Source organism: Lingula anatina, chromosome 2 (assembly GCF_051362555.1).
Source record: "Lingula anatina isolate TDL-2025a chromosome 2, LinAna3.0, whole genome shotgun sequence".
In the NCBI taxonomy this organism is placed as follows: Eukaryota; Metazoa; Brachiopoda; class Lingulata; order Lingulida; family Lingulidae; genus Lingula; species Lingula anatina.
The window spans coordinates 47,290,734-47,304,637 of NC_141768.1; the positions used below are offsets into that span (position 1 = coordinate 47,290,734).

The following is a 13,904-nucleotide window of genomic DNA, read 5'->3' on the forward strand; positions in this document are numbered from 1 at the left end:
GCAATTAATCAAATGTGCTTGACCTAGAGTTGAGGAATAACGTGACATTTTCAAATGTCATTGACTGGATTTGTTGATAGAATCTTTGTTTTTAACTGAAACCCTCGAAAGTTTGTTAAATAGACCCTGTCTTTCCGCTAAACTCTGCTTCAGTATTTACCTAAGGGAAGCGTTTTAAGCAAATATCTACAATTAACACAAGACAAAAATGGGGGGTGATTTTGAGATTTATGTACGTGATGATTTTGGATTTTATTTATTCTTTGTCACTAGTCACAGGTAGCCACAGTAGCACAGCATGACAACACTGCAAATTCCTGGCGTGAGATTTACACATTAAGAATACATTTAGTGCCGTTATGAAATTGGGGCCTGTATGTTGCGTTTCTCATAATTTGCTGTATTCATTTCTGATATGTACATGTATCAAAATCTTAATCTGTGTGACGTAAAAGATTTGTATACTATAATTAAAGGGGTCTGGATCTCTATCACGTGAAGGAAAATGAAAGAAAAAATTAAAATAAAACTGCAATCTACGCGAGAAAATGTTACTATAACAAAAACTGAACAGTTTTAGGTAGTTTTTTCTTATTGGAACAGTGTAAATATACAGTGTACTAATAGCGCTAGAAGGGGAGAAACAATTCAATCGCGTTATCTTCAAACGGAGTCTAGGAGTAGGACACGTACATGTGCTATTTATACCCTAGAGAAACCATTGTCTTGGTACTTTCTCTGCTTTGAAAAAATGTTTTCAGTCACTGAATTTGAAGAACCGAAACGTCAATCTGAAATTGAAGAATTGGGTTCGCAGGTCGACCCGGACAGCGCCATAGTGCGCGTTGAAAAAACATGGAACCACTCCTTTCCCTGTTTATCGCCAAGAAGGATATCTTTTTTCCTTTCTCTGTCCCGCTTGCCTGTTAGTGAATGGACCTACGTGAATTTTTCAGAAAATGTTGGGAGGGGACTAAATATATGCGAGAATTCAATGTCTTACACAAAATTTCCATTTCCAAATGAAACAACTCTCGATTGTAAAATCAGTTTAAATCGTAAAGGGCACCGAGGAAATTTCATTCTTCACTGTTAAAGAAAAATAAAAATAATTGACCTTTTTATTATTTATTTGTGCAATTAATGTATATTTATGTGAAAACAATTAATTTAGAGTACAAAAATACCATACCTTTTATATTTAACTTCATACCAATAAATGCGTAGACAATTTATTAGAACTGCTAAGGACTAATCCAGTTTACATCCATTTGCATACACACACACACACAAATGCGCATGCATGCATGCATGCAGATGCACTATGATGCACAAACACATGCACACTCCCTCTCCTGTTATATCTATTATTACAATATCTATTGCAACTTTTTACTTTTACATGTTTCAGGACATTTGATGGCACATAAATTATGAATGCAATGAACAAATACAACTCAGTGCATTAAGTCATGATACGCATTAACATCGCCCCCTATTTCCATAAATTATGACATATTTCTGTATATTTGTTGAACCAATTTCATTGGTAGTATCTTCTTTACCCTGTGAGTAAAGCAGCATATGTGCCTGATCACATGAACTTTGCCATATTTAGTGGAAATGCCCTCGTTTTTAACAAGTACTCCAGATCTTTTCAGTATGAAATATCAGGTATAAAAATAGATGTCCCAATACTACTGTGAGCTTCTAAAACAGACTAGACACTAGACACCTATATGTCTTAAGATAAACATATAGATATATGACTAAAAATACACAATACTATAATGACAGAGTGCCCTCTGAAGACTTTGTTGAAGACTGTTGCTGCATAAATCATTACAGCAATACAACTATTAAAAAAAAACATGTAGTGAAATATATATGAAATAATGGGTGTTATACACCTGCGATAAAAAATGATCTAAATAAATAACAAATAAATACATACATTATGTGCATTATAATGTAGCTCATGGAAAAACAAGACAGTTAATTTGCCAAGAATTCACAACCTTGAAACCAAGTAGAACTTCACAGATTTTAAATAACAGAAGTATATTTATTTCAGTCTGTCAAGAATTAAAATTCACAACCTCAAAAATAAAATGAGTAGATTGTCATCGCTTTAAATTCAGTGTGCATTACAATTCACTTTCTTCACCATGTGGAAGCACACTTTTCACTTTTAGGATAGACAACATCACAGCAATCAACTTGTGTTAATCTATCATTCATTGTGTAATTAACAACATAGTTAACACTTGCAGGCAACCTTTATCAATTGACAAAATGTCTGAAATGTGTGAAAAGAGTTAGCAACTCTGAAATTTCACAACTTTATTGCTTGGAAACAGATCTTCATAGCATTTACTTTGCTTTATTATGGTATGGATAAATAATTCAGCTGCATTTTTCCTTCTCTACTAAAACACATTTCTCATTTCATAACCTTAACGCCTGGGAGTAGATCTTCATAGCCTTTAATTTACTATGCAGTGTCTCCATCCCCAACACCCGCACTATGTGTATCAGGAGGTCGCAACTCGCCTCGGCATTATGCTCTTTCCAATATTTCATCGATGCAAGAATGCGTTCCTTCAACTTATCCTTGCCCTTGTATTGCTGCTCCAGTTCTTGAATCACTTCAGCTTCAAAGCGGAACTTTCTCCATAGTTGGCGTAGCTCTTGCTTGTCTATTGTGTTGACAATGTGGTCAATCATCTTCTGCAGCAGCAGTTCTGGAAAAAAAATTAACAATTATTTTTTTTCCAGGTTAAACTTTGTATTTGCTCATTTATGTCTTAAAATACTTGAAATGGAGAAAGAAACATATTTGCTCCTTTATTTGGTTTCTGAAAATGTATGGTTTTGTCATTCTTTATTTAAAAAAAAATCAATGAAATACAATACAAATCCTGAGAACTCACAATTTTTATAGTATAATAATTGAAACTGCACTAAACACTTAAATGCATGCAAAATGAGTACTTTAATACAAAATGACCCCCTAAATTAAAACCATAATTGTCATTAACCATACAGGTCACCTCTTACCCTCTCGTTCCAGGTGCTTTCTGAGGAACCTTCCAATAGGCTGTAGTACCCCACTAACACAGATGTCCATGGGGGGAGTCTTCAGGGGGTTGTTCTGTAGGCGTAGATCATTGAGGCCAGTCATGTGATCAAAGTCTGCTGGCAGTGTCGAGAGTTGATTGTCGTCCAGTTGTAGCACTTGTAGTCTCATCTCACATATGGAGTCTGGGATGGAGATAATATTGTTGTGATGGGCCACCAAGGTTTGGAGGTTCTTCATGCTGGCAATGCTTTGAGGAAGGCCACCAATTTCGTTGTTTTGCACATTAAGATGGCAAATGCTGGACTGGCCAAGCTCTTCTGGAAGCCATCTGACTTTTGAGCCATTCTCCTGGTCAAAGTTCAAAAGCTCCAAATTGGGGATGGCACAAACAGATGTAGGAAACATCTCAAACTTGTTGTTGGACAAATCCAGATCTCGCAACCCTGTCATGTTTGAAACTTCTTCTGGTGCATCAACGATCACATTGTCAGCCATGTTGAGTACCTCCAGGTTGGTCAAGGCACACATCACTTCAGGAAAATTGTCTAGTTTATTCTTATTGATTTTGAACTCTTTTAAGTTTACAAGCTGTCCAAACTCATCTGGCAAGCAAGAGATCTCATTCTCCTGCAAGTCTAGATATTCTAACTGTGACAACTTAGTCAGTGGCAATGGGAACTCTGCCATTCCATTTCTACTCAAGTCCAAATGACGAATCTTCTCCAACTGGCTAAATTCTTCTGGGAGATCAACCAGCTTGTTTCCACTAAGACTTAGGACTTCTAACCCTCTGACAGCACCAATAGCCCTGGGGATTCTTTCAAACTTGTTGTCATTCATGGACAAAGTATTGAGCTTTTTAAGGTTGGCTATCTCTAGCGGGAGCTCCGAGATCTTGTTGTGATCAACAGTGAGGGTATCCAGCTCTGAACACATGCACAATTCATCAGGAATCACTGAGATGTCATTGTGACTCAGATGAAGCTCTTTCAAATTGTACAATTCTGCTATGCTTGCAGGGAGGCATGAGATCTGATTGCCTTCAAGGGAAAGGGTGTCTAAATTTTCAAGAAAAAACATCTCCTGGGGGAGAGTTTTGATTTGGTTGTTGTTCAGCAAAAGAATCCTCAGCCGAGACAATTTTCCAATATCAGATTGAACTTCAGTAATTTTGTTGTCAGACATGGTTAACTCGATCAAATTCTCAAAACTGTATACCTGAATGGGTATGAATTCAAAATCATTATCATCTAAATACAAACCCTGTAAACAAATCAAATTTTCAATTTCTCTTGGGAAATTTGTCATGTGATTTCCACATAAACCCAATTTCAGAAGACCCTCAATTTCACAAACTTTGGGATTCAGGAACTCTATTCTGTTCTGTTCTAATCCAAGTATCTTTAAATTACTAAGTTTGGATATCTCATCAGGAATGTCTCTGATTCCATTTTCATTTAAGCCTAAAAATTCTAGCTTTTCAAGGCCCCCAATTTCTGGTGGAATATCACAAATTTGATTTCGATTTGCGTAAAACTGCCTCAGACACTTCAACCCAGCAATATCTCTTGGTATCTCAACTAACTCATTTTCGCTCACATCTAAAACCTGCAATTTTGGCAAACCAAACAAGTATGGGCTTAAGGAACTCAGTGCATTCTGGTTCAGAGCCAGGATCTCCAAGTTAACCAGACTAGCTATAGCAGCCGGGATCTGTGTAAGAGCATTGTCACTGAGGAAAAGGCACTGGACATGTGATTCATTGAACACATCTATAGGGATTGCTGTGAGGCCCTTGGACTGTGCGTCTATACACTGTTTGCCATCATCAGAGGTAATCAGCTGGGTTGGACTAGAGGTCGCCATGGAGGACAAAATCTCTGCAGGCATATCTATAACTGGTGCTGCTGTTGGCTCCTTAATTTTGTTTCTACATCAGGACTTCGTTGAGAATGGGGTCCTGGAATTAGATGACGAATCTTATTAGCTATGGGGGAATAGAAAAGCAAAAAAAAAAAAAAAAATGCAAAAAGAAAAAAAAAACTTTCAACAGAGTGTAAGAGCTGTACTAAAAATATAAAGAGAAAATACACTCAGTTTGAGAGTTTAAGTAGCTCAGATATGTATTCAGCTGCACTAGACCTTGAGGTTTATTACTGCATAAGCAAATGAGTTTATCTGATTTATTAAATTATTGTACTTAAAGTGGTTATAAAAATATCCCACTTAATGAAATACAATTTCCATTCTCGAGACAAGTGCCATTTGAAATAAATTTCATTTCGACAGCCAGCTCCTTTTAACAAGGTAAAAATGTCTGAGCACAGGTATTTACTTCCATACCTGAACCCTAAGATTAATGTTTATTAAGCAAATAATTAAACGGAATTTGATCGTTTGGCATTCAGTGAGAGCAAATATTAAGTGGGTCTGAATTTGAAATAACCACAATACTTCAGTTGGAACCAAAAAAGGTGCCTGTTTTGCATTATGCAAAATGAAAAGTCTGTAAATGTCAAGCACATATGTTACCCATACAGAAGTAAAGAAAATGTTTTAACAGTCAACTTGTAGCTAACTCAGGTTGATATGCCAGCACTGAAGATCAACAAGATTTCAAAATCTCTACATTTTGTTTATGAGTACAGTATATTGAAATACACCACTTAATAACATTATTCACTGAAAGCCATACGTATCTGCATATCTATTTATCTATTATCTTGCGTCCTTTACACCGGCAATAAGCGCATTTTGATAAAGTGGCTACACAAACTATTTACGGGCATTAAAATATGATACAAATTTCTGACCAAAAGGAAACGAAAGCCCCAATTATAACACAGTATTATCAACGTTTCTAACCTCGACAAACGCTTGAGTTCGCCTGATACTGTTCAGTAAAAACAATAACATGAAACTGAGCGTGAGATAAATCAGTGCGATAAAATTAGACACGGCGTCAAGTGAGGTGCATTAAAAATAAACTTAGAAGAAATGATTGCCAAAGTATTTGATAATGTCACATTCGATGTGTAGAGTTAAACTTTTTCGTTAAACTGCCATTGTCAACAATTTCTTAAAATATTACCTGTTGAATATATTGTCCTACGAGGCGAAGTGGCTCTCGTGTTCTCTTCATTAAGCGTGTTGTTGCTCTTGGTGACAAGTGCGCGAGACTTGGCGAGATATGGGAGGAAGTTGATAACGCATGCGTATGTAGTCCATCCAAGATGGAAGCGACCGTAGCGGCGAAACTCGTCGTTAAGAAGAAACTGTGACTTTTAACATAGAAAACAGAAAGGTTGTTGGATTCTTCTTGCGCTAGCAACTAGGTATGTGATTACCAGCTGGGGAAATGATCCTGTTTAATGGACGTCAATGCGTTAACGGATCACACCGGTTTAAGCAGCGACGCACGTAGATATCTATCATGTGACCCGGAAATATGGTTTAAGACCCCCCGGCCGTGTGTGTACATATCCTGCAGACCCTGCGGCTCTTTACAAAGAAAAAATATATCAGTGGCAGGAGAACCCATTGCTTCTCTACCTTGTTACTGCTGTGATGATAAAGATTTGCCAGGCAGAATGATGAATGAAGTTGAATGCACATCCGTTATTTAAATGAAAGTTTGTGTGAAACACTCCTCAATATTTATGTAATTTCATCGAAGTTTCAACCTTAGGAAATGGCTTGTTTTTAGTAATCTACATTAGACCTTATAAACACAACGCATGCCATATTTTGATGCACACCTAAGGCTACAATTCTTAGTGTTTCACCTCATTGCTTCTTAAAATATATTTCAACAGGCACCAAACTTTTCATGTTACTCTGAATGGTTAGTCTGTTGCATTCCCCCTCTATATTATTTGAGTTTGCTTTTATGCTACAGCAAGGTTTGGAAGGGGAACATTCTGTTATAAGGACCTGCCATTGCTGTTCTGTAGGGGGACTGTTGACACCAACACATTTCTTTTCCCTTACCTCTTACCTTCAGCTGACCACACTTAAGAAAACTGAAAGTTTTTGTCACAGATAGGGCCTTAAGAGGCCACGACATATTTGATGATAGAAAAATAGACTGGAAGCAGAATATGCAAGTGTGCAAAAAAAAAAAAAAAAAAAAAAAGATTTAGATATTAGCTCACCTATCGATCAAGTTTTAAAAAAGATTTAGATGCTTTAATTCCAAACATCTGATCTGCTCGCACATGGACACACACACACTAATCTATCCAAAAATTTAGTGAGGGTTTGAGCCTTCTGAATAACGAAAGGGAAAAACTGTTACAGTCATATTTATCTACCGGTATGTTCAATATCAATTTCTGATTGGATTGCCATGATAATTTTGATAAAAACATTAATGCATGTGGTTAACTCTATTAATTAAAGTCAAACAATAATCTATTAAGTGATGTTGAATTGAATGAATGAATATGATTATTAGTGTCATGAAACCTAAATATCACCTTATCTGTACCATTTTCATCTGATAAACTTTGTACTCATTATCTACATGCTTGTCTGTTTTATTTCAGTATTAAAAAATGGCTACAAAAACGAATGCAGCTATGAAAGAAAATGAGGATATTGCTTGTTACTTTGTAACAAAGCATTCCTGGAAAGGAAAGTAAGCACATTTTAAATTTAATAGTTCATACAACAAACTTCTTTGCAGTTTTTTTAGTTTTAAGGTGTTTAATGAAATGGGATATGTAGTACCCTTTCTAAAGCATTGCCTCTTATATTGTTCAAAAAAAGTATTTACAAGGTAGAGAACTCTTGTCATTGTAAGACAAGATTTAAAAAATTCACTTCATTTATGTACCGATACCTGCTTAAGAAATTTATCATTTTTTAAAATCAGATACAAGAGAGTCTTCTCAGTGGGTAACCTGGGTATTACAACATACAACCCTGCCACTCTAGAGGTCACCAACCAGGTAAGACGGGCAGATACTGAGGCTTGGAAATTGAAGGATTGAAGGAAGGGGTTGGGCATATAAAGAATATGAAAAGACATGTAAAAACCCTCTTTAAAAATGAAGTTTTCTCTTTAATGCCAAAGTATTTTTTAAAATGAACTTCATAGTTCAGTATTAGAATGAAGAGAGTGAAATTCTTTATTATTGAGACTAAATTTTCGTGAAATAAATTCTCATTATTAAAAGAAAAATTCATCAGTTAAGTTACTACAAAATCTATCTGCAGACATTATTATAAATTATTATTTAATTATTTATTCCAGTGGCCATACAGTGAATTTATTAGTATCACACCCAATATCAAAGCCCCCACCCTCAATGAATTCTTGATCACCATGAAAAAAGGGCCCAAGAAAACAGACACCATGAAGTTTTCCACTGATCACAGAGCAGATGTATTGACTGAGGCTTTGGTAAGAAGTCAGCTTGTTAATCAGTGCTGTCAGTAGAACAGGTCATTAAAAGTAATATAAGGGACCAATAAGGTATACAAATGGTGTTATTGCTAGTTTAATCGATAAGGAGATGGGTTACTGTGTAATCAGTAGAAATAAAAGTGACATATGGATCATTTATATGATGTATTTATTAGATTTTTCTAATTATTATCAGTAGAATATGTTGAAAGTAAAAATAAAACCTATGTATGCAGGAAGTCATATGTATTAAAGGCATTTATCAGCCAAAATCATTTTAAGGGAAATGTATCTGCCTCCGCTTTTGGATTTATGAGTTTATACAACTATGCTGTTAATACTCATGTTTATGTTACAATTATTTCAGAGATTTGCCAATCAGTTTGCTGGAAAAGATTTTCAATCCAAAGTAAGTGAGATGCACGTGTGTGTGTGTGTGTGTGTGTGTGTGCGCATGTTACTCTTTCTGTAATAACTGGTGCAACAGAAAAATACGTACATCATTTTTGTACATCTGCACCTGAAGTTGAGTGGCAATTGCAAATTACTAACATTCCATTAGATATACTATAAATAGTTGCTAAAGATTCATCATTATGATACAAGATGAGACTTGTTTTTTTCCAGAGGTTCAATGCCTATAAATACCACTGGTCAGACAACAGAATACCCACATTACTCCAAGTAAATCAGTCTTCACTAGATCAAGTGGACCCCAAGACAGGCACCAAGCTAGTCTCCTATGACTACAAGGACATGGAGGGGTTTGCTGTCATCTCAGACTACCCAGGGGGGGTGGCTGTCATACATGGGGGATACAATAGACTGGTGAGTGGGATTGGCTGCATGTGTATAATTATCTTTTATGTGTGAGATAATGCACTGTCAGCAGAGAGATATATGCCAGAATGCCTTTAGCGTCAGCAGAGAAGTTCAAGGCATATATTGCAAGAGGGTTGCAGTGTATTATATGACATACATACAGAGAAAAAGTAGTAATCAACTTTTACACTAGATAAGTAATTGTTGTGATTATCATAACTGTTTTGTTTTGTTTTGAGTGACAAGACTTTTTTATTTTTTGTTAATTATTTCAGCATATATTTGCCCTTGAACAAAGAGATGAACTGATCAAAAGTGTGATGGAGACAGCAGCAAACTATATTGGCATTGCCATCAAACAGAGGAAGGAACCTATAACAATGGATCAGGCCACAGCACACAAGATGGGCAAATACAGGTAACAGTTACAATATGGTAATTTGCCCTAAAGATAATAATAATAATAATAACATTTATTCATTATTTAAGGCTTACACCCAGATTACACTTCTAGTTCTGCCTTTCACTTTTAGTAGTGAGGGATGTTACTGTCTAGTTGTGTAGTTTGCTCTCTATTCCTTTTGTAACATCAGTAATTAAATATTGTAATGACTATAATATCAGTCTTAACTCCCTGCAGAGTTGGATCAGTTTATATAGAATGATAGTTTTATTAGGAATGAGCACTAAGATATTCCTATACCTCTAGCTATTTAATAATGTCTTTCAGTGTTATTATATACTGGTCATAATGTTTCAATATTGTTACCTATTTTCAGTACCGACGAGGCCCTTACGTCATATGCAGAGTTCAGTGTGTATAAGCTAACACCAAGGAACCCGGACCCCATCAGGCGGACACTGTGCCTCACGGAAACGTGTCTGGTGGAGAGAGACCCAGCCACCTATAATGTTGTCACAGCAAAACCTCTGTGTGATGTAAGTGGAAATGAGATGGCTGTATTTTGCTCAGTATTGGATAGTAGCTTTTAGTTCAATTCTAAACAAATTGCAATTTGGCTGAAAATAAAAAAATGTGTGACTGTTTTTACACTAATGTTCTTGATATGGTTTGAGATTCCATTTTACTCTATTTATTCAGTTACTCGTGTTCTTGAGTTTGGCTGAAAGAATAATAACTTTATTTAAGAGTTAACTCTTAAATAATGTCCAGACCCTTGAAAACTCTGTTTTGGGTTATTTTATAGTAAATGTTATTGCTGTTGTTGATGTTGTTGTTGTTGTTGTTCTTCTTCTTCTTCTTCTTCTTCTTTTTCTTCTTCTTCTTATTTGTATTATTATTATTCCAGGTGTTTGCCATAGTCAGAGATCAAGAAAACCCACAAAAATTTAGTGTTGAATATGTGAAGGGTGCAATACGAACATTCACATCCACTGACAGGTACTCCTTTTTCTTGACATGACGACAGCAGGTGCTGTAGGAGTAGATAATTATAACTATGTTTGATTAAATGTGATACTACTAAGATGTTAGCTGTGAATTATGTTACTTTTGTAGACAGACTCTGTGCAAATGTGTTGAGAATTGTCTTGAAAAGTCCTTTGTTAAGTCATTTGAAAAGTCTTTTGTCGTAAATGAAAAGTAAATAGTCTGTTTATTTTATCTATCAATTTTTTTTTATTCTTAATCCTCAGAGATGCCTTGATAGCCTCTGTTCTGGATGGTGTAAGGGCCTCTGGCAACAGGGATGTCCATGTGAAAATGAAATTTACCAGCAGAGGATTACGATTAGGTGAGTGTCAGTGGATAAGGCCTCTGCTGGTGTGCTTGGGAAATACACTGTGAACATTTCATCATCATCATTATTATTATTATTATTATTATTGGTTATTATGTTGGCATAAGAAGCAACCTAGAATTAGCAATAAGGGTAAGCAGGTGCACATTTGGGGTATGGTTTAGAGATTTTTTTTTTATTTTTTGATTGTAACCCATAGAAAAACAAGCTGCTTTGAGAAAAAAGTTTTGGGCTAAATAGCTTTATATAAACAGTCAACTTTTTAAACAATGGTTCCTGCTTAAAGATACACAATTCATATAGCAAAATATGAATTTTAATACCTTAATTACAAAGTATGCCAATCCATAATGAGTTTTTGTGTTCTGAGTTTTTAGTTGTTTAGCCACTACCATAATGAAGAGAGCTGGTGCAATCATGACAGAAAAATTAAGAAATTTATAACACAAAAACAGGTTTAAAATGGTTTTCTTTTCAATGGTTGTGGACTGGATACACATCACTGATTAATGAACTTGCTACAATTTCCAGGATTATTTTTAGATATTTATTTATATGCCATTAAACCTACTTTGTACTAGGTCCCTTCACAGTCCCTGTTGATGAGGAAGTGGAGAGTCAGCACATGAAGTTTATCCAGAGTCCTCCCCCCAATATTAACTTTGAGATGGCTGTGGAGAGGTTCAACTCTAACATTTCTTACAGTGGTCTCCTGCATGCTGTCACACAAGACGTAAGTATAGAAGTGAACAGGTGCCTTCTTATTTGGTATTAATTGTGTAAGTGTATTTGACTCATGTGAATATATATATAGATTTATTATTATTATTATTATTATTATTATTATTATTATTTGATATGATCTAAACGATTTACCATTAAAAGTTCTTTGATAACTATTTTAACAATTCCTCTACTATAAAGTTTTCATTTGAACCATTTGATAGGGTTTGTTTGCCGAGAACAAAGAAAAACTGATCAACGGCACCCTGTCAGCACTGCTGGATAAGGAGGGTGACCAAGCCATCATTTCCTCAGAGAATCTAGAAGCTCAGTTCCATGCTCTGAGGAGACTTGTGGCCTCCAAGGCTGGCTTTCAGGCTTTTACTAGACTGCCAAAGTAAGTGGAATAAGTTATTATTGCCTGAAGGCTTGAACTACGGTTTTATAATAAATCGACATAATATTTATGTACAGTTTTCAGGCGATTACTAGGTTGCCCAAATAAGTAGAATAATTTATTACAGCTTCAGGGACTTTAATTAAAAATCAGTTGACTTAAAGATATTAGACTTTTACTGGGATGTGAAAGTTAGATGACTTGGTGATGACAGTTTAGTTAAAAAACGTACATAGGAAAATTATGGACGTTCTTGTGCGAGTATTAACGTTCTGAGCAAGTTGCTTACTTTTTTGACAAAAGGCCAAAGTATTGATATTGCTTTATTTTTCTGTCTTAGGATGAGAGAAAGAGTGGGTATCAAAGTAGTCAAGGCACTAAAGAGAAACGATGATGGTGTGGCCCATGCTGCCATAGACATGCTCAATGCCCTGATGCAGCCCATGCATGATGACTACGACCTGCGACAGGAACAGCTCAATAAAGCCTCTCTGATGTCATCAAAGTCCTTTATGCAGAACCTGCTCAATCTATTTAAAAATCACGTGGTAGGTATTGAGATGGCTGGAGATATTTCAGTGTAATTTCTGATCCAAATCAGGGGAGGTGAACATTTTGAGAATTTTTTTTAAATAAATGCATTTCTTACACATTGTTTGGTAAGTACTGGTCTTTCCAGCACAGAGTTTGATACAGTCATATTGAACCTTCTCATTTTTGCCAGTAATAGGCATTTTTCTCTTTACTTTTATTACCACTACTTTTCAATATAGAGTAATCCTTTTAACTTTGTATTTTTAATTGTAAAGTCTATAAACATTTTTATGGATTTTAGACTCTGAAAAATAAATTATTATAATAATAATTATTATTATTATTAATACTTGACTGAGATTATATTTTGCCATGGTATTTGTTGTAGTTGAGAGGCACAGGGGCCATGGTAATCGCAGCCATGTTGGATTTCCTGACTTTTGGTTTGTGTGCCCCCTACAGCGAAACAACAGATGGGACATACTTCGATACACTACTGGAAATGGTAGCGACAGAGGGAAGAACTATTTTTAAGCTTTTCCAGGTAAATTTGTTAGTTATATGAATACAAATGTGAATCATTAGGTCTGGTTTTATTGTTTCAACTTTTGCTACTGATGTGTACAATTTTTCTGCTAATTCAAAATTTTATACTTTGAGAATTGAGGCAAGTTCTATTTTTGCAAGATGTCATGAAAAAATGGTGTAACTGATGTGTCGTCAGTATTTTACCAGTCTTACCTATGAGGACAAAAGAGAGGATGGGCTGGTGGTGAAGAATATGATAGAGAAAAGAGATACCTGGTATCACAATCACATTGTCACAACTAACACAATATCACATCTAACACACTGTCACATCTCACACAATGGCACATCCTTTTGTCTGTGTGTTCCAGCACCCGTCCATGGCCATAGTCAAAGGAGCAGGTCTGGTAATGAAGGCTGTGATAGAGGAAGGTGAGCCAGAGGTAGCAGCCAAGATGCAGGATCTAGCTCTGGGTGAGGGGGCACTCCCCAGACATCTGCTTACTGCCATGTTTACACAGAGTATGGACAGCAGGATGCTCACGAATAGGTAAACTGTAGTGTGAAAATGGCACTTGTGTACCTTTCAGGTAAAATTAAATGTTGCTTTGAGTTTTTTTTGTCTGTGTTTACATCTTTGGTAGGTAA

At 35.8% G+C, this 13,904-nt stretch overlaps 2 protein-coding genes across 3 annotated transcripts in view; one reads left to right on the forward strand and one right to left on the reverse strand.

Moving 5' to 3' along the window:
* Positions 1 to 1,112: 1,112 nt before the first annotated feature.
* Positions 1,113 to 6,332, reverse strand: LOC106158591 (uncharacterized). The gene is made up of 3 exons (XM_013534643.2): positions 6,174 to 6,332; positions 3,061 to 5,042; positions 1,113 to 2,744 (listed from the first exon to the last, which is right to left on the reverse strand). The coding sequence occupies exons 2-3, from the start codon at positions 4,970 to 4,972 to the stop codon at positions 2,449 to 2,451; spliced, it is 2,208 nt and encodes a 735-aa protein (XP_013390097.2). The 5' UTR covers positions 4,973 to 5,042; positions 6,174 to 6,332; the 3' UTR covers positions 1,113 to 2,448.
* Positions 6,247 to 13,904, forward strand: part of LOC106158592 (dnaJ homolog subfamily C member 13) — a 31,557-nt gene continuing 23,899 nt past the window's right edge. For both annotated transcript variants that reach the window (XM_087004236.1, XM_087004237.1), the window contains exons 1-15: positions 6,247 to 6,417; positions 7,630 to 7,721; positions 7,959 to 8,034; positions 8,340 to 8,489; positions 8,860 to 8,901; positions 9,120 to 9,320; positions 9,590 to 9,732; positions 10,094 to 10,253; positions 10,625 to 10,716; positions 10,971 to 11,068; positions 11,656 to 11,807; positions 12,022 to 12,194; positions 12,535 to 12,742; positions 13,117 to 13,272; positions 13,628 to 13,806. In XM_087004236.1, coding sequence (XP_086860362.1) covers positions 7,639 to 7,721; positions 7,959 to 8,034; positions 8,340 to 8,489; positions 8,860 to 8,901; positions 9,120 to 9,320; positions 9,590 to 9,732; positions 10,094 to 10,253; positions 10,625 to 10,716; positions 10,971 to 11,068; positions 11,656 to 11,807; positions 12,022 to 12,194; positions 12,535 to 12,742; positions 13,117 to 13,272; positions 13,628 to 13,806 — 1,913 coding nt within the window. In that variant the 5' untranslated portion in view covers positions 6,247 to 6,417; positions 7,630 to 7,638. The remainder of the gene's footprint in view (positions 6,418 to 7,629; positions 7,722 to 7,958; positions 8,035 to 8,339; positions 8,490 to 8,859; positions 8,902 to 9,119; positions 9,321 to 9,589; positions 9,733 to 10,093; positions 10,254 to 10,624; positions 10,717 to 10,970; positions 11,069 to 11,655; positions 11,808 to 12,021; positions 12,195 to 12,534; positions 12,743 to 13,116; positions 13,273 to 13,627; positions 13,807 to 13,904) is intronic.

Excerpts from the sequence above, each read along its gene's own strand:
- LOC106158591 (XM_013534643.2), bottom strand. The coding sequence starts at position 4,972 with ATGCCTGCAGAGATTTTGTCCTCCATGGCGACCTCTAGTCCAACCCAG. Across the intron at positions 2,745-3,060 it reads AAAGCACCTGGAACGAGAGG|AACTGCTGCTGCAGAAGATG; the intron begins GTAAGAGGTGAC and ends TTTTTTTTCCAG.